This window comes from Cynoglossus semilaevis, chromosome 11 (genome assembly GCF_000523025.1).
Source record: "Cynoglossus semilaevis isolate Cse_v1.0 chromosome 11, Cse_v1.0, whole genome shotgun sequence".
NCBI lineage: Eukaryota > Metazoa > Chordata > Actinopteri > Pleuronectiformes > Cynoglossidae > Cynoglossus > Cynoglossus semilaevis.
The window spans coordinates 14,209,419-14,229,616 of NC_024317.1; the positions used below are offsets into that span (position 1 = coordinate 14,209,419).

At 40.4% G+C, this 20,198-nt stretch overlaps 3 protein-coding genes across 4 annotated transcripts; all 3 read right to left on the reverse strand.

The window, feature by feature from the left end:
* Positions 1-211: 211 nt before the first annotated feature.
* Positions 212-9,092, reverse strand: elk4 (ETS transcription factor ELK4). 2 transcript variants are annotated; one of them, XM_008320783.3, is made up of 5 exons: positions 7,672-9,092; positions 5,930-6,144; positions 4,390-5,118; positions 3,656-3,895; positions 212-3,074 (listed from the first exon to the last, which is right to left on the reverse strand). In XM_008320783.3, exons 2-5 carry the CDS (start codon positions 6,134-6,136, stop codon positions 2,856-2,858), a joined length of 1,395 nt encoding a protein of 464 aa, XP_008319005.1. In that variant the 5' UTR covers positions 6,137-6,144; positions 7,672-9,092; the 3' UTR covers positions 212-2,855. The 2 variants fall into 2 exon arrangements, with proteins under 2 accessions (XP_008319005.1, XP_008319006.1); XM_008320784.3 differs by lacking the exons at positions 212-3,074; positions 3,656-3,895 and having other exon boundaries at positions 4,402-4,834; positions 4,935-5,118.
* A 2,080-nt stretch (positions 9,093-11,172) lies between these two features.
* Positions 11,173-13,673, reverse strand: LOC107989198 (uncharacterized). The gene is made up of 2 exons (XM_017036384.2): positions 12,530-13,673; positions 11,173-12,492 (listed from the first exon to the last, which is right to left on the reverse strand). Exon 1 carries the CDS (start codon positions 13,600-13,602, stop codon positions 12,583-12,585), a length of 1,020 nt encoding a protein of 339 aa, XP_016891873.1. The 5' UTR covers positions 13,603-13,673; the 3' UTR covers positions 11,173-12,492; positions 12,530-12,582.
* LOC103386509 (carbohydrate sulfotransferase 15-like) lies at positions 12,561-19,699 on the reverse strand. Its single transcript, XM_025060067.1, is given in 7 exon segments — positions 12,561-15,433; positions 15,553-15,700; positions 15,810-15,963; positions 16,246-16,624; positions 16,946-17,277; positions 17,628-17,692; positions 18,106-19,699. Coding segments are annotated over 7 exon segments (1,728 nt in total). The 5' UTR covers positions 18,565-19,699; the 3' UTR covers positions 12,561-15,242.
* Positions 19,700-20,198: the final 499 nt, after the last annotated feature.

The following is a 20,198-nucleotide window of genomic DNA, read 5'->3' on the forward strand; positions in this document are numbered from 1 at the left end:
GTGAACAATGTAAATGATACCTCATCGAGAGATGGGCTAGAAATAATTGACAAATTAAAAAAAACAAAAACCCCACAACAAATCAATTCTATTGGAGTTGAAGTTCAATCAAATAAATAACCATTGAGTGGTAATGTCTTCAACGTCAGACACTGAAGATTAGACTCAATTCTTTGTCCTGGTACAAAACAGCAAGTGCATAAATGTCTCCTCCCTTTGGGAAAATATACTTTACTCTGTATGCAAATGTCAACAAAGGCGTCACCAGAGGAAACACGTCATAGAAAAGCAACTGCCCCCATTTTTTTTTCTTAAGTGCAAACGTTTGATCACAACATCTGCAGGTACAACATCAACACCATATCAAAACACAGACGTATAAAAACATAGGTTCACATCCCCCCACCTAAGGCTTTGATTTCCTTAAAAATAAAAACAATAGAAGCATAGCACAGCCCCCTCCTGGAGACAAAGATAAATGAAGCAGATGATTAAAACAGCAGATCCCCCCCCCGCCCACCCGTCTCCCCTGTCGTAGAAAAATAGACAATAATTGACATCAGTTACAGAAAATACAGGATTAAACAAAGCAGTACAGATATTGATATCATCAGAGTAGCTTTCTTCCTTTATATCTAACAAATATTGATGAACAGTTTTTTTTTGGGAGGCGTAGGGGTACGGCCTAATAAAAACAGGAGCTGCAGTACGTGGTCTCACTCCTGATTTAGCCCGTTGTAGTAGTTCCCAATTATTTTCTGTGGCCCACCCACCCATCGCACATAGGACCCATTTCTCCCACATGTTGACACAATAAAAAATAACGCTTCATATTTACACAAAACTTAAAAAAAGATTTTTTTTTGGAATGACCCCCCTTCTGCGAGAGTTGTCAAATGTTAGGGTTGGGAACCACTGGTCTATGGTATGAGAACATGTCTGTAGGATGAACCTGGAGGGCTGGGGTGGGGGGACACCAACTATTCTGCTGGAGTGACTTGGCAGTGATAAGGCACAGTATGTATGTATGTATTTATGTATGTATGTATGTATGTATGTATGTGATGGTCAAAGTCAGGGTCAAGGTCACTTCTGTCAGATAAGTTGATAATAACATAATGTTCCCCTTTGCCACATCATTTCTTAATCAACCAGTACTGGGTCAGAGAGTGACAGTTGACTGACACACACACACACACACACACCTGTATTAGGTGCGATGTGAATCGTTTAAGTTTAAACTCGTAGCTATTTGTCTCATTATGGCTTCAATGTTTGTTGACTTCTTTCATGGCTAAAAACCCCAAAGGATCGAAGTGCTTGAAGTCAGAGTTGTTCGATCACTCGCAGGTCAAAGGTGACATGATTATGGTTTTTCAAATCACTGACACAGTAAACACAGACTAAAACAAAGACTCGAGCAAAGAAAGCGTAAATGAAGATTAAAGTTCTGACGTTCGACTTGGTTCGGTCCCCCCCCTCCCCTATTTCTAACATTTGACGACAACCGTTCTTAACCAACCTCCTGTGATGAACGAGGAAAAGTCTATTTTCACTGTGTTAATCCTGAATGTTGTTGCAGGTATAAGGCAGGTAACATCTCATCACACACACACACACCTGTCCAGGACTGAGATAACAGTTTGTTAGTCTTCTTGTTGGGTCAAAGCACCGGCATGTAGGAACTCCGGTGGCTTTAAGACGGTGTTAAAACACAAATGTCAGTGTCTGAGGTGCAGGAGGAAAGAATTCCACCGTCTGTTTCTATTTGTGCTAGAAATAGATTTTTATATGTCGTGACTTCTAATCCAGTTCTTGTCAAGACCTCCCTTTGATTTCCTGTGCAAACATACGAACAGCATCACCCTGGTCTTTGAAGCTCCTAAAATCTGCTCAACGTGAACAATTCCATCTTTTTTTTTAAATTTTACATTTCCACTTATTTAAAAAAATAAATACTTCATCTGTGAACACATTGGCTGCCCTTCAACAGCAGTAAGACGTAAATGATTAGTGAGAGGCCACCTGTGGAGTGGACGCTGGAGAAGGGTTATGGCTTCACTCTCTTTCATTCATTTCCACCTGAAAGCTTAGCGACTGGAGGCAGACATGCCCACGCTGCCCTTCAGAGCACGTTTATCATTGATGTACAAAAGTACACAGAAGAAAACAGTAAAAGAGGGCCAGAGCCCAAAGTTCCCCAAGTTCGTTTCACATGGCTGTAGGTCGTAAGGTTTTTAAAGCAAGCAAAGGCAGGTGTTACATGCTCGTTGAAAGAAGTATTGAGAGCCTAGGGTCCACAGACTGAGGAGCAGGGTCCACAGACTGAGGAGCAGGGTCAGTGTCAGTGGAGGAGAACTGTCCAGACTGAAGATGACGGCCCATGTGTCCAGAACACTGCACCATATAAAGATATATTTAAAAAAAAACAAAAACATCTAAAGCTTTAAATATCTACAGCTGTTTTGTGTATCGGTGTGAAGGCGACTGTAGCTGCTGAGGGTCACGTTCACACACGCACACACACACCGTTGCCATGGAAATTCCTCCATTTTTTTTTTTGTTCAGGATCTGCCTGGGTTAAAACCAAAACAAACCCTTAGTGCTAACAGAACAGTGGCATCAGTGAGGCATGCCTGGGGTGTATGATGACATGAAACAAGTGATGTCATCATGATGACGATGGTGACATCATCTCTGCAGTTAGTTTAAATGTCAGGATACTGTAAAGCACCAGAACGGTGGGGAATGGAAATGTCTGAGCTTCCACATGAGTGTCCTGAGGTGGAAGCAAGAACCAGGGTCAGTCTGTGTGTGTGTGTGTGTGTGTGTGTTGCCATGCACCACATGGACTTTTACGTCTTCTGAGGGTCCGGTGAAATAGGCCCAGGTGTGTTGGTCCCATCAGCACTGTGTACAGGAATCTGGAATCCAGGAGTGAGTACAGAGGGGAACTGGAACAGATGGCCTCCCTGCCGCCGTGTAGCTGGGCTGAGGGGGGCCACTGGACTGAGCGTGCTCCAGAAGTGGATGTTGGACAGTAGTGGGCTGGGGGTCAGCAACAGGGTGGGGGTCTGAGGAGGAATTAACACAGTATATTGTTGTTTGTTCATAGGCAGGTGTATAGAAACCAGGACAAATGCTGGAGAAGTTGGTCAGGAGTTCTCTGCTGTCTGTCGTTATATGAATGTGTGCGTGATTCAGTTCTACTGGTTCATCTGCTCTCCTCAAATGACTTCTTACTGAACTGATCATCACACAGACGTATTGGTGGCATCTGTCAAAACATGTTCTGATGAGGAAATATTTGTAGGTCTCAAGTTGTTTTTGAGAAACAATTTCAAGCCTAAACTATACTGAAAGCCTGGCTCATTGAATGTGCTGCCACCTGCTGGTCGGTCAAGAACAGAGTTTTAACTAGGGATGTCTGATATGAACTTTTACCTGATATCAGAAATGCCGATATTGTCCAAACACCTAATTTTCTATTCCAATATCAACCGATACCAATATAGTGGAGCAGTGGTGGAAGTGAAGTGTTGCCTGCTAACTAAGGTGATGGATTAAAACAGTGTTTCTTAATTATTTTCTATTTCCACTTGGATTTTTAAATTTTGCGATGGTTGGTGTCAGGAAAAAAAACAAAAGTTCTGACCTGCAACATTGCTGGTGTGAGTGAGGCCGTGGGCAGTGATGGGCTGCACAGGTTGGAGGGGGAGAAGTCGGAGGCGGTGACCAACAGGGCTGGTGGGCTGATCTGCAGGATTTTGGGGAGCTTGCGTGTCTTTCCTGAGCTCTGAGTGCTGACTGTGGTGGAGCTGCTCACTGACGACGAACTGGTCTCCGCGTCCACCAAGCTGGTCTCGTCTCCAGAGAGGCCCAGGCTGCTGTCCACCTGTACAGAGTTGAAGGAAAAACAACAACAATCATTTTAACACCTGTCACTTTGTTTCACATGTGCCGTAGTGCATTAGACGAGCACTAAAGATTTCCTGTATCCTTGACGACCAGGAACAAAATGACAGTCATTTTAACAGTAATCTGCTTTGACTAAAGACTGGTTCCAAAAAGGAAATAGTGAATTTAGTAAGGTTAACATTTAAACAAATTATACATTTACACATTTTCGAAGTAGTGATTTTCGTCTTGTAAACCGTTCTACTTAATAATGTTGTTGTTAATGTTGTTCAGACAATCACAGCTTTTAAAGGACAAATGTAGCAGGGTCAGAGGTCGTCTCTATGGTGTCATACTGTCTGTTTCCTTCAGGGGATTGTTGGTATTTTTAACCATATAAAAAAACGTTTTTTAAATTTAGAAACATTTAGCCAACTGTGTGTGTGTGTGTGTGTGCGTATAAAGGTGTGTGATTGTGCGGTGTGTACTAGCCTTGTCCTGTGCTTGACTCTCTGCTGGCTGGGATGATCCAGACTCGATGTCGCTGTCAATCACCAGCTCCTGGGAGGAGTCAGGCACCAGGCTGGGTGAGGGACTGGTGGGTGTCAGGTCTGACAAGGTGAATTCAGTTGGACGGATCACTTCAAATGCATACACTGAGTGGGTAGTGGATGGCTGCGTGGAGTGCGTGCTGATGTCCCCAACCCTGAGGGGCGGGGCCTGTAGAGAATCTGCTTGGTTGGAGAGCAGACTGGGCTCCACGGTGACCTGGTGTGGAGGTGCTGGTGCTGGCTTTGGTGGGGTGATTCCAAACTTGATGACGGTTGGCAGAGCAGTGGGCTGTAGCTGCTGGTTCTGGGCCGTATCAGCAAGTCCACGTTTGTCAGCCATCTTCTCTGCTGGGTTCTCCATTTTGATGGACTTGAAGAGCTGACGCCTGTTTTGCAGGGAGTTGAGTGTGAAGGAGGTGTACATACCAGAGTGGATGTAGTCATTACGGTTGGACTGTTTGGTGCTGGAGCCCAGAGCTGCTGTACCTCCACCCAGCCTGGTTCTGTCGCCTGACTCCCCCTCCTGTAAAGTGCTGTCTCTTCTTGTTAGAGATGGAATGCCTCCAGCACCCACATCTTCTGTCCGTGTGACGGCCTCCCCTTTCAGGATGTCGGGGTAGGACACAAAGCGATACACAAATTTTTGACCATTTACTTTTTTTATGATGTTCTGCAAAAAAACAGAAAGGTCGAGGCAGTTAGTTCAACAACCGCAGGGACAAGAGTGACTAAATGAAAGAGGCTCTCCCTCAGTCAGTGTGTGTGTGTGTCCACTGAAGTGGCACTGCAGGTCAAAAATAGAAAAGTGAGACCACTGAAAAGCCTTGAGAATGGGATGGATCCCTACTCCCTGTCTGTGCAGAACCAGCAGCCACTAACATACCACAACAGCTCTGGCCACACCGCCCACAGGGTTAGGCAGCGCTTCTGTCAAACCACAGACAGAAGGAAGGACAGACAGCACTCTCTCTTTCTGAGACAGAGAGTGATGTGAGCTGTGAACTTTAACCACTCTGAAAATGTCACGCCCAAACAACTGCTGTTTTGCGACTTGTTTTTCAATACAACCTCAGTGAGGTTGAGAGATTCATTCTTTTATTCATCGAGTCATGCAAAGGCTGGTGGGGAGGGTCACACACTAGAAGGTTCTCCAGTTAAAACATGGTCACTTAATAAACCTCGAGAACCGGTAATTTAAACTGCTGTTAATTAACTGGTTATCGTGTTTCTGTGCACCACCTCTTCTGCTGTGTGGTCAGACAATCCACTGATGAATCAAAAGCAGCCAATAGACACGATAACAAATACATACACCATAGCTAACTGTTTAACCGCAAAGAGATGGTTCCGTTTTGCATTCTATTCCTTTAAAGTTTAGCCTTCTGTGTTAGCATCAACCACTGGCTTCACCAAATAAATAACAGGAAAATACACTTAACCAAACCCAACCACAGTTTGAGAAACGCTGCTGTGTGCTTTACCTTGTCATAGTAGTATCGCAGGGCCCGGCTGAGTTTGTCGTAGTTCATGTTAGGTTTGTTCTTCCGGGCACCCCACAGCCGGGCCACCTCTTCAGCCTGCAGCAGCTTGAACTCCCCTTCGTCATTGGTCCAGGAGATGAGTTGCTCATTATTCGAGTCTAGTAGTAACTGCAGAAGGAACTGCCACAATGTGACAGAGTTGTCCATGTCACTCACTTAAAGGAAAGCAGAGACAGAGAAGGGGGAAATGTTCAGGCTCGGTAGTTCAGGCACAGCTGCTCTTGCCATGACGACATTGGAACTGGACATTTATGATGACCAAGTATGCTGCTGTTACCAATCTTATTTCATTCACCTCATTCATAAAATGAAGCTGTTGTTGTTGTTTTTTATTTCTTTAGTTAGCAAAGTAGCCATGGGCTTTAATAGCACACAGTGATAGATTAAAGATCAAAACATGGACTCACTGTCTTTAATTACTTGAAATTGTAGTAATTATTTGCTATATAATATAGCAAATATTTTGTACTGTGTAGCACAATTGTGCCACATTTCTTTGTACTTTGACTTCTAAAGCAGGATTGACCTTGAAATGTCTGCCAGTAACCAGCAGCAAACAGACACAAAATAAATGTTGTGTCATGTCATAATGTAACTGTTTCACTTGGCTCATAGAAGGACATAAGTAGTTTAAAAGATGCTAAAACATTACAAACAATAAAAATATAGATCCTACAGCTTGTACTACTCGCAAATCGTAACACCATGCTCAACAAATGTCAAATATTCTGCCTCTGTCCTCACTTGAGAAGGCAAATTAAAATGAAGCCGATCTGTAGCGTCACCTGCTGTTTTGATTTGAGGAACGTTTAAGATCAAGAAGCCAGTGGCCAAAATCACTTACTGACCTATACAATCTGTTGACTTTTTATTGTATACTTGCAAAAAATGCATTACTGTTGCAACTGATTAGATTAAATCAAACGACACTGGACATTCTGATATATACATATTCGACATTTTTGATCAATTATTTGGGGCAAATGTATGAGGTACGATGGGTTGTTTGTATGTAAGTGGCTCAGACTTTAATCAAACATGTTCTCTGTCATAAAATAAAACCGGTAGTTGATTTAATGGCGATTTGCGACAACGTAATGGAATTTTAATGAAAATATTTTGTATTACAGACATAGAACGACTCGTCATCCGAGCTGTCAATGTATGTTATCGTGTTTGTGAGTGACTCATGCAGAGCTGCTGGGATGGACACACACACACACTCGCAATCTGTCGCGATCATGTTTACACCGGGAAAATGGGACAGTGAAAAAAACGGTAGCGAGGGCGTAGATTATCAGTGGACGTTACATAACAATTGAAAATACAGACATGTACTTTACAATTTTAGATGGATTTTAGAGTTTATTAACGTCAGCTGAGATAATTTACGCTATTATGTGCACAAATAAACGGCAAAGACGACTGTGTTGCTCAGACAACAGAACACCTACGCAGAACAGAAAAATAAATAAACGACCACTTGTTGATTGACAGTGTTAGTTTCGTCATGAGCTAAGAGTCAATCACTGTGCACGAGAGTTAGCAGGTTACTGATCATATGTTTAGTGTGTGCGAACACACAGTCAGTGTGGAAAAATCAAATAAACAATATAACCACAATTATCCAAATATGACTTAGCCGAATGCTAACTCTGCGTTAGCCTGCGTGCTAACATTACCTCGCTAGCGTATCCCGCTAAACGTCCAAGCCACCGGGTCGCTTCCGAATGTTCACCAAACATTGTTGAAAAACAGACTACATTGTGATGACTGAAAAAACAAGCGTAAGAGACGAGTAAACACTTAAAGCTAAAATACATTGAAGTGCCTTTCACTTGGACAAGCGATACATCAGTGGAACAGGAAATAACGATGCATTCAAATATCCTCGTACACCTTACCACTGAGGGCAGCTGTCAGTAAAAGGGACCACATTATTACTGAAGTTATTGTTAATGTTATTGTTGTTGTTATAACACAACGTAATACATGCGTGGTGTAACACGGCTTAAATTATACAAAACGTATGCGATAAGCACATACTATTATATGAATATACTTTAATGTAGTAACGTCTACATGCTATTGATGTTTTCTATCAAATATATGCGTCTAGTCATTTATTCACTGTCTACTACACAATCCTTTTTGGATAGAGCGAGAAATAGATATCACTGTATATTAAAATTCCCACTCCACGCAAATCTGTCATAGAAAGGCTGAGGTCACTTCCTCTCCAGGCTTTGGTGTTTTTTTTAAACGCACGGTCTCATATGCTGACTGCTAACAAAAACGAGTGAATACTAACATATATGTTTTAAAAATATTTTTACAGCTTACGTTGGCCTGGCAAGAATTAGTCGAGACAGTTTTTTGTCTAAATGACAAATTTTATTGAGTGATTGAAATGTATTGGAAATCAAGTTACAGCAATGTTCACATGTTAAGCTCAGTGACAGGATCACGCAGGGCATAGGTGAGATCGTCTCATTTGTATATTTCATTTATTGCGTTAACATCTAAAGTCTTAGTAAAAGCAATTTTGTTGAATGAATAACATCCTTTGGCGAAACCTTTCTTAAAATATGTAATAATGCTGATTTATGATTTAATTGGAGTTGCCTCTTATTTGTCCACAGCAGTAAATGATGCATGATAACACAAACACATTTATTTAGCCATTTAGCTGTTTAATATAAAATATTAAACAGCTAAATGGCTAAATAAATGGCTAAAGACAATGAATAGTAAATTACTAAGTAAAGACACGAGTCCTATTTATGGATTATAAAGCTTTGTGTTTATAATTGTATTTTATTTAGTTCTAAAATTCCCCTTTTTTTGGAAACTACCAAAGTTATCAGTGTTGTCACAAATTAGTCTGAATGAGATTTTCTATTTCTATGCATATTATTTTAAAATTCACATTCTTCCTACTTTTTGCTAGGAAAAACTGGGATGATGCAGAATACTGTCTGATCTCCTTTTCCTTGTCCTAGTTATGTCACTGAAACTATATTGTTTACTGATCTGAGAAAGTCCTTGTATTGGTGCAGTTTCTAAAATCCTGTCGAGACCAGTTTAATCAGTCTTTTATTAAAGCTAATATTTGCGCCAGTCTTCTGGACTTTCGTACCAGGGGCATATGTCCTTTTCCAAAATAAACTGAAAGCACGCCTTTCTATCTTGAGAACTGGTTGGTTAAGAGAGTTTTCCGACTGCCTTTAAAAGGCAGCTGTCTCTTCCTCACCGTGCTTTCTGGAGTCTTCAGAGCTTGTTGATCCATCAGCTTTTTTAAAACTGCAGTGTAGGGGAAAATGGGCCAAGAAGTGTCAAATGTAGATGTTCCAGCGGTTGCCACTGGGTGGTATCAAACATCACTACGACTGCCATGTGTGCTACCAGATGTGGGCATTGATTCGTCTTTGCTAACATATTCTGGTCTGGACTCAAACGCTCAGATCAATGCTGCCTCTGATGATGCTCTTGGTAAAGTACCAGACTATGCCATCAATTTGGGAGGGGTTTTAGGCCCTATCAGTTCTATCCCCAATGCTGTTGGACTTGGTGCCTTCGTTATTTCTCTCATCATCGACATCATCCTAGCAGGCAAGACAACTGAACAAAGCGAAGATAACTACAGCATGTTCCATCGAGTGTTTGGTGAAGAGAAAGCTTCGTCTGTCCGTGACACTATGTCAGAGTATGTGGCTCGACATCGGATTTATATGCACGATGAGTCGAGCCTGCTACAGGAACTGAACAGATTAGAATCTCAGATTAGCAACCATCTCACCGTCCTCAAAAACTCCCTGCTGCTTGATGGACAGATGAGTTCCCGTGGGTTAAAAATTTGGGTGAATGGAGCTGCCTTCCACATCCAGATGGTGATCCACCAGGCACGACTGAAGAAGCCGACAGATCAAGACTATTTGGATGCCGTTAGAACAATCAACGTTCTCATTGATTTGTACTTGCAGGACCTAAATAGATTATTAAACAAATATAAGGAATATAAAATAAGTTCAGCTGCAATCACTCCTTACGAAGTGTATGTAGGTGAGGGTTATGCTTGCTGTATGGTTCAGCAAGGCTGTTACATCAAAAATAAGGAGAATAATCGTTGTTATATTGTCCATATGGGTAAAAGGGACCCCTGTGGACGAGCTGATGTGGTGGAAGCTTATGTCAATCATGTTTTCTCACACTGGAAACCTGTTTCAACTTTGAGGGATTATTTTGTGGATGTGAAGAACAATGTCATGTCTCTGCTTAACCAACAAGATGCCTTTGTTCTGCCTAATGCCTAAAGAAGACACATGTTAAAGTGTGTTTAGTTTAGTGTCAGTAAAATAATGAAATAATGATAAAAAGAAATAAATTGCCTGTCTTACAGTTTAAACAAGCATCGCGGCTTTTACATCAAGTTAATGACTTTTTTCATTTTGTCTTTTTTTTTTTCAAACAAACATAATGTGGATTTAAAGATTTTTAACAAATAAACGAGGTTGTCACGGTCAAATCGTTTAAATTAATGTGAAGCAGCTTAATAACAGATTTGTTATGTTATAAATAAACATAAATCTGTAAACAAAAAAAGACGAAATAATATTCATTTTTTCATATTAACAGTGGACCTGTGTTTATTTGATTCTCTGTGTTCACTGAAGGACCTTTAATGTTGATTACATTAAATTATTTTTAATTGAAATGTCTTATTGTCACATTAATTTAATAATAATAATAATAGTGGCGCTTTGGCTCAGAGGCAATGTCTCTGTTATTGGTGTGGAACCCCAGGGTTCACCTCCTGGGCAAGATTGAATCCCTGTTAGGGCGGTTGGGACCTTGCAGTGGACTCACCACCTGCAGGAAGGTTCTGGTAACGGATAAGCGGATGAAAATGGATGGATGGATGGATGGATAATAATAATAATGTTGTCTCAGTTCTTGTTTGGAGAAAAGTCACACTAAACTTTTTTATTCATGTTGGCAGAAAGTGAACCTTCACTTAACCTAGATAAGCATCTGATGCCAAGGCCGCTGTGTTTATTTTTCCTGGTCAAAGTTGTCATTTGATCAAATCAGGAGTGAACCTTTGCTCACAAACAAACCATGGTGAAACATCACAAACACCAAATTGTCAACATAAGATAGGATACTAAGAAATACAAAACAAGTAAAAAGTTATTAATTTATTGCCCTAGGTTTGACACCACAATGATGTTAACAATAAAGATGAAATAAAATCGAGCAAAGTTTACTATCTCCTAACATGACTTAAAAATGTCTATAAAATTAATCAATTGATTTATATATATATATATTAACACGTCATAGATAAACAGGTTGACAGAATATAAAATAAGGAAATAAATCTTATATTGTATACCGTAGTACGGAGCCCCTAAAGTACGGAACCCCTAAAGGGACACCTTTTCATTTCATTAATTTCAATTGTATTTATAGAGCCAATTTCATGTACAAAGCAAACAAGTGTGCTTTACAGACATCACGTAATTATGTGAAAGTTATCACGAAATACACCGGTCCCTCTCCATCCTGTGTCCAACTGAGGTATCCTACATTAATTAAATGCTCACCATATATACAGTACATATGTCACACATGACATGCCGGTATCTTAGATTTCCCAACCGTACGTACTGTACATGATTGTTTTGTTTTTTAATGTATTACCGTGTATGTATGTATGTGTGGCAAAATGTCTTAGATATACTTTCTCGTGAGCACGAGTTACGTTTCTTTTCTTTTTTCCCCCCATGTGCCTTTAGGGGCTGCGTACGATAGTACAGTTTAAAAAGGTTTATTCAAATAAGTTCTGGGCTTCCTCCTCACCTCTCTAACCCACACTGTGGCACTGCCATGGAGCAGTGATGTCTGAGAAAAGAGTGAGAAAACAAATAGAAGTCTTTACTTTGAGGCTGTTTGAGATAAAGAGTAGAAGTAAAATGTTGAGAATTTGTTCATCTTTAAGTTGCTGTAATTTTAATTTTTGTTTCTTTTCTCTGTGGAAAATTTTTATGTTGGCTTTCATTAGGCATGTTGTCCCTGGTTCCCTTAGACCAGGATGGTACACACCCTTAATAAATAGCAACACAGAATATTGACATTGTTTCTTTGTTTTACAGTCTTATTTGCACTGATGTTTGTTTCATTTTAGATAAATGACAGTTATCATCAAATTTTTTTTTTTTTTTTTGCTTTGGGCTAAACTTTTGCTTTTGTTAGCCTTACGTTTATTTTATTTTTTAAGTATTATTAATACTCAAATTTGTAACTGCTTTGATATAGTGAAGGCTACCATCCTTTTTGCTTCAACATTTTCTGTGCATTATAATCATTTTCAAGATATTTAATTTGACATTTGATCACTTTGATTTTTAGACAAACTTCAAGAGTGTGGGTTGTTTTTGACAGGATTGATCTATTTCTCTGTGACACCTATTTATTACAACTTTTTGGCTGCATACTTCCATAATGTTTTTTATGTATTGTTTTTCATCATTGTTTGTCTTCATTTTAAGAATTTCTCTGTACACTATTGTTACAGGGAGCAAGTCAAAATTTTATTTTTTGGGGGTGATGTCAATGTCTACTGGATTAAATGCATCGTGTTGTTTGAGCAAAGCATCAAGGTTTTGCTTAATATCTGAAAAATTACCTGTTAAGCTTGAAACCAGAGGGTACTTTGAGAAAATATGGTTTACATAAGCCTCAACCAAATCGCCACGTCCACAAGGATCATTATTTTTTATCCCCGTTTGGTGAATTGCAAGACAGTTGTAATTCTCCTTACTTCTTATTTCACATCCTACTTGGTATAACATTGCTCCATATTCCCCAAAAGAAGCGTGTTTGTGAGGTACTATTTCAGTTGTACTTATTCTGTAGGCCTTGAATTTTTCCATTAAAACATTTAAGTTCTGCGTATACCTGTCAATCATCAGGTTAATTGTTCTCACAGTGTCTGAATATTCTTGACCGCTAGGGTTCTTCAGTCGAGCCTGGTGGATCACCATCTGTAGGTGGAAGGCGGCTCCGTTGGCCCAGATTTTGAACCCGCGGGAACTCATCTGGTTGTCATACAGCAGGGAGTTTTTGAGGATGGTGAGATGGTTGCTTAGCTGCGTTTCTAATCTTTGCAGTTCTTCCAGCAAACGCACGTCATTGTGGATGTATGCTCCATGGCGAGCCACGTACTCTGACATGGTGTCACGGACAGACGAGGCCTTCTCTTCAGCAAACACGCGTCTGAACATCGTGTACATTTCGTCAACTTCGGACTTTTTCTCGTTGCTCTTGAAGATCAAGTCCATAAACAAATAAATCACCAGTGCACCAAGTCCGACAGCGTTCGGGACAGAATTCAGTGAACCCAAACGTGAGCCCAGCCTGTCAATGTAGTCTGGTACGCTCTGGACCAACTGGTTGGAGTATTGCCTGAGCTCCATGTTTGAGGTGAGGCTGGCAAACTTCACCATGGTCTCATCAATGCTCACATCCGGTAGGACACAGGGCGTCTGTAGAGAGGATTCATACCAGTCCAGATGCGTCCTGGAAGTATTAACGGATACCTCAGAGCCCATGTTTAAAATGAGTTTTGTCAAGTTACTAATTGATGGATTTTCCCCAACCAACAGACACTCGATCTGAGCAGTCAAGTCAAGAACAGTTGTCTCTTAAAGAGAGACGGACAAAACCAAGAACCAATCAAGTATAAGGATGAGGAGGTGTGCTTGTTGTGTTGTTTATTTATTTATCCCCCACCTCACCCCCTTTGACTCAGATTCTGGTAAGTTGGAAGCAAATATTGATTGACACAAAGGACACATGAAGCTGGTCCCAAATAAATAAATGCACTGTTCCCCTAAAGCCAGTTTATTGATTAATATTTGGTGGTTGATTGTGTTGAAACCCTTTTTTAAACCAGTAAACAGTCCAATAATGTGTTGCCGTGGTCTATGGCATTCGTGATTTCTTCTGCTTCTACTTTGACCTAAACCCATTCTGATTCTCAGCAAGAATTTTTTGTTTTTCTAAAACTGTGTCCAGTTTGTTGCTCAACAGGTCTTCTAGTATCTACAATTTGAGAATTGTGGGACCAATGAGACAGGTCTACAGTTTGTGAATGATATTTGTTGTATGATTTTAGCTATTTTCAATTTATTTGGAAATGAACCTGTCCGTGTGCTTGCCCCCCTAATTTGACTCAGATTCTGGTAAGTTGGAAGCAAATATTGACTGACACAAAGGACGCATGAAGCTGGTCCCAAATAAATAAACCCTAATCACTCACAAACAAACTGTTACTGACATTTCTTGATTTAGTTCATAGAGTTTAGTTGTTTGGTTGATGTAAGAGGGAACACTAGCTGTATACTTCTCTAGACCACTGCATTCTCTACCTGACAAAGGAGTCAGAAGTCAAGGTATGAAGAGTCGTTGTGCTCACACCTGTCTAGAGAAGACTGTTGTGGTTGTGGATGGTGTGTAGCAGATAATTAATAATGTAAAGTCTATTCAATGTTGGTCGTTCCAGATGGGCATAGATGGCTTCCTTCACTTCTCTCTCAAACCACCTGTACTCCTCCTCCAAAATATGCACCTCTGTGTCCTTGATAGAGTGCCCCCTTTCTGTCAGATGTAGATATACTGCTGAGCCCTGTCCTAATGTGGTCACCCTCCTGTTTTGGGCCAGATCTCAGCACTCTTCACTACATTGCACCTCATGAACCACATTGTCGAGGTTTTCCCTTGGGGTTTTGGACTAACCTCTGTCTGAGTGTGTTGCGGTTTAAAGTATACTGGAATGCTTTGTTTGGTGAAGATCCTTCATAGTTTCTCAGCTGGACCAGACACATAAGGCACCATTATGTGCCTCATTTTGCTTCTTTTCCTTAGTGTTGGGTTGTGGTCTGGTTGCTTTCATCAGTTTCTGGGTAATGGAACCCTACTAGTGTTCCCTCTTACACAGTTGAGGAACAAAACATCTTTCAAGCTCAAAGAAAAAGTCCAGTTGCTTAAAAACAAAACTCTTTTGATAACATGACCTAGATAAATAAGAATCTTCACAGACGTCACCAAGAAACCAGATTAAACACCCCCAAAGAAAAACAAAGAAAAGAAATTACCTACGTTAGTTAAAATGCTTGAACAATAATAATCCTCCTAGAAACAGAAACTGTTTAAGTCCGTATGCCTGAAGTTCTATTTGTCTCCTGTCTCATCAGCAGTGATTCCAGAGGAAGGCCTTGTTTTCCAGCACACTGGCCAGTTTACGGTTGAAGGGTTGATAAAATTCCCTCAGGAATTCTCTGGTTTCAGGAAGCATTGGACCCACAGACCTATCTGCCGAACGGCGAGGGTTTGACACTTTTAATTCCAACACATGTGCCATTTGCTCCTCCGAGAGAGGTTCTGTAGAACCGGTGAATCACCAGATTATTTACCACAGACACATAGTTCACGGCCAGGTAGAATAAATGTTTCTATTCTGTATGATTTTCTTGGGGGGGGTGGAGGGGGGGATTACAAACCAGCATCCAGAAATTGAAGAACTTTTGTCATTGTCTCTTTCATATTTGCTGAGTAGTCTTCAAGTTGCAGAATCATAATCTGATCTCTGCTGAAAACACTCATCCAGTCCAGTAAGAAGACCACATACATCCCTACATGTAACCTGATCTGTGGGGGGAGAAGACATGTCAATATTCTGGGCCCACAGTCCAATTCTTGACTCTGACACACTCACTCTACATCCAACAGCTGGTCCCAAGAACCAACGGTTACTGACATGTATTTGTTCAAGGACACTGATGTTGTAGACACAATGACGAAGTGACCACTGAGACAGACAGGAGGTAAACACGTGTACAGCTTCTTTGACTTTGTCATGGAAGTCTTCTGCTGAATTGATTCTTCTGAAGTACAGGTATTCAGAATAAAGCCTGGGAACAGATTGAAAGAAAAAACAAACTCAAGTCAGAAACCTGAACAAACTTTCTCAGTTCTGGGTTCTAGGATAATGGCCGGGGGAGGGAAGGGGGGGGGCATTACTTGTCGTTCTTCAGCGACAAGTAGAAAATATATGGGTAGCCTGTTTACTTTTATAGTTGTGTGTAACTACGATGGAAGGGTGGAGGTGAGGGTTATTAGATAGACAAATGGATGGATGGACGGATGGATGGATTGGTAACAAGTCGGTTGTTAGATGGATGTCTCTGCAGTACCTCTCCACAGGATCTCTTAGTATGACCAGGATTTTTGCTCCAGGGTTCACGGTGTGGATGAAGTCCACGTTCAGGATCTCAGGCTCTGTATATCCCCTGTCTTTGTAGTAGTAATTCCACAGATGCTTGTTGTCCCACAGAGTGGACGCACTGCCATCAACTGTTATTGCAATGACAGTCTTAGTAACACCTTATTAAATAGTCCAAAAATGCAATAAATGGCAAAAACTAAAACCAGACTTTGAGTAACTCAAAAGTCTCTGACCTGTAAGGATCTTCAGGGCACTTTTGTCTGCTTGTGTTCCACCCTTGAGTCCATTGCTGATGTACCTCGCAGCCGAGCGATATAGATTCAGGTAACGTTCTACAGATGTATTAGCTTGGAGATGGGGGACATTTAACACACAATTAACTGACCCATTTATTTTCCTTTCTGTATTTTTGTTAAAAACAAATGTTTTTTCTCCCACAATAACCTATGATTTGGAACAAACTGGGTTGATGTAACTCCTCCTCGGGTCAACACTCCTGAGACTACTTTATATATTTTTATAGACAGATATTTCCCACTCTGCTAGCAGGCTATTTTTTCTATTCAATCATGTTTACTTGTAAATGAACTGTTATCTTATCATCACTTTTTTTCCTCAACAAAAACAGAAATGTACAAATGTATTGTAGTAATCCTCTTATCATTTACCATAGCGTATCCTGGTCCACCAGTGTGGCTCCTTCACGGCGTTGTACTTAATTTGTGGATGCTTCCGCAATCTATGAAACAAGTCTGTAGTTCCACACTTTGGTTGGCCAACAAGATAAAAGTACGGCAGGCACCGCAGTGGAACCTTGTCCAACTTCATCTGGTTCCTGGTGTGTTGATTATTGATGGGTGTCCCAGTGAACGGCACATGCCAACACGGACTCTTGATTTTAGAAAGGTATTTTCGAGGAAATTTAGAGACAAACTGTGGAAAAAGAAGAATGATAATGTTGTCAGATCTTTTTTCACTGGTCAAATGGCTGCAGTTAGGACTGGATTAACATGGAGATATTGACTGTAAGGCTTCTCTGAAAGCACTGGCAGATGCAGGTTTGTCTATAAAATGTATGCTCTCTTTAAACTGTAAAGTGTGTGCAGTGGTTGTCTGATGAATCTGAATGTTGCTCCATGTTCTATAACATGGTAGGTGAGGGCTAGGGTTTGGAGGTATACAAACATGTATGTACATATATGTATACATACTGTTAAATCGGGCAGGTTTCACGCGACACCACCGACCATGTGGTGGTACTGGTTCCCTGATCGACTTTCCATCTAACAGGTTAGAACTTTTTTTAAGTTTGCTTAAGCCGATGGGTGAGGTGATCTGTAGCTGTCAAACCCGTGGGTGTCTACCCTGCTGCCTGTCACCGACTTCTCCCTTTCTTTTGACCTGCGCTTAATCTTCTGGAAACGTAGAGACATGCCGTAATATGTCCCCGTGGAACAGGCTCAGACATGTCATATATAAATGACATGTATATATGCAAATATATATATATATATATATATATATATATTTATATATATATATACACACACATATATTTTTATATATATATGTACAGTCTATATACAAGGCCACAATTGTAATGAATCATGATTAATCAAGATAAATATTATAGAAACCCCTTTTCTCTATATTGCTGGAACAGAACGACAAATAACAGCAGGTAGATTTCATATTTATATATATACGGTAAATACGTATATATATATATGTATATATAAGTGCAATGTAAGTCAGTAGTGTTCAGTCAGTTATTGCTGGAAATGTTTTTAACAATGTTTTTAACAATGTCCCACTGACTCAGACTTACTTGTGGGTCCATTGCGATCACTTCCGTGTCCTTTGGCACTTTTCTAGGTGTGTATTCCAGCTTGGAGCTTATCATCTCGTCCAGTGATTTCATTTCTGCTGAAGTGTTTCCACAGAAAACTACAGCTGCTGCGTCCTGTGTCCTGTCTGAGACAGATGCAGGACTGGGTATATGGAAGGTGGGGTTGAAAACTAGTCCTTTCTTGTACCCCCACAGAACATATAAAACTATAAAGAAGGAGCTCACTGTCAGGAACAGAAGGAACCTAAACAATCTGAATTTAGGGATGTTCCACAGCATCCTCTGTGACAGCACTGAAGCCCCCTTCACAACCATACTTTCAGGGACATTAGTGAGTCTGAACACAGGTCTGCTCTTTTTGTCATCATTCCCAGGGAAGCCTGGAAAGTTCTGCTCCCTCTGGGTGTTGCTGTCGTTTTGTGGATTTGATATTGACATGTTCTGCCGATATCAAGGAGAGCCGCCTTTGTGGAAAAATAATAAAGCTTCACCTGTGAAGTGTGTCCTATGATCCACGGTTTTTCTTGAGATTGTGCCGTCTTTAACACCACCTGCAGACCAAACACATTCTTATAAGTGTGGCCTATGTCTCAACTTTTAGCAAAAGATTTATCAAAAGTCAAATCACACATGGGAAAATTGCCTCGTAGGGCAAACCAATAAATTATGGGAAAGTTGTGTTTTTTACATTACGTGTAAAAGTGAGTCACAGTCATAGTAGAAGTACAGCTAAAATAAACAACTGAAACAACTGAGTTGGAATTGACTAATCAAGCAAACTGAGCAAAGATCAGGTTAAAAATGTTAAAAAACAGAAATATTTGTTTCATTGCTACCAGATGGTGAAAGGATTCTTAAAACCCACCCAGAAATAGTCACTAAGACAGAGGACGCAAGGCCCAAAAGTGAAAGACTTTTATCACCGAAACAACACAGCCGAAACAGAAAGTTATGACGCAAGCAAAAACCTTGTCGGATATCTGAAATTGTACATACATATCCATTGAGGTTTAGTTCACAGTCATAGCCATAAATGCAATGGTACTAATAACATAGTCATTTCTTTCCGTGTTTTGGTTTTCAGCCTTGGTTTCCTCGTATTCGGTTTTTGGTTTCGCCAAGAATTTTAATTTCAGTGCATCACTAGTCATTAGTCAGTATTCTGGCTGTATTTCTGGTTCGTTAGACTTGTATCTATATAATTTTTGGACACTTGGATCTCATTCATTGTCAATCAAAGTTCATTTCACACTGCTGCTTCCAGATGCCACAGCTTGAAACCTGAACTGGTTTGTTTTATAAAAAGTAGGTCACATGTTTAAAAAACAAACCAACTTGTGTTGTTTATGTTTAATCAATATTTGGCCATCACCTTCAGCAGCTGTAATAGGTGTTTGACCAAATGTTAGAGTGTTCCGTGACATGTTGTTTGACAAAAGGAAAGATAAATACCAATTGACAGTTAGTTGCATCAGTGTTCAAATGTTTGTTTTGCTTGATGCTATTGTGGACTCACCACCTGGAGGAAGGGGTTGGTACGGTGCAATGTGATTTGGGTGGAGACTGCTGCCCCCACGACCCGGTAACGGATAAGCAAATAAGCGGGTGAAAACGGATGGATGGATGGATGGATTATAAAAACTTTTAATTATTTAGGTTAAGAAACTCTGCTGCATGGACTTTACTAAATAACAAACAGAAAAAAGCCTTGGTGCGCCACATTTGGCCCCTGGGCCTTGAGTTTGACATGTATGTCTTAGAGGTAAACTGTATAGAACTTTTTTTAAACATAAAAAAAAACCAACAGCAAAAAAATGGCTAATGATCTGCTGTCAAGTGATCCAATCTCCATTACCGCTCCTCTGAATGTAACTAATAAGTGTAGAATCAATAAAATGATACTCACAGGAGATGTGTTTAGCGTCTTCTTCCAATGTCCAGTAAAAAAGTTGTTGATAACTTGTTAGTTTTCTCTGACTTGTAGAGGTCTGATAACAAAGACATTTACAGATAGCTCTGTCTGTGTGCAATGGAGTGGGAGTGGAACAGTTAAGGACGAACTCCTGTCAAAG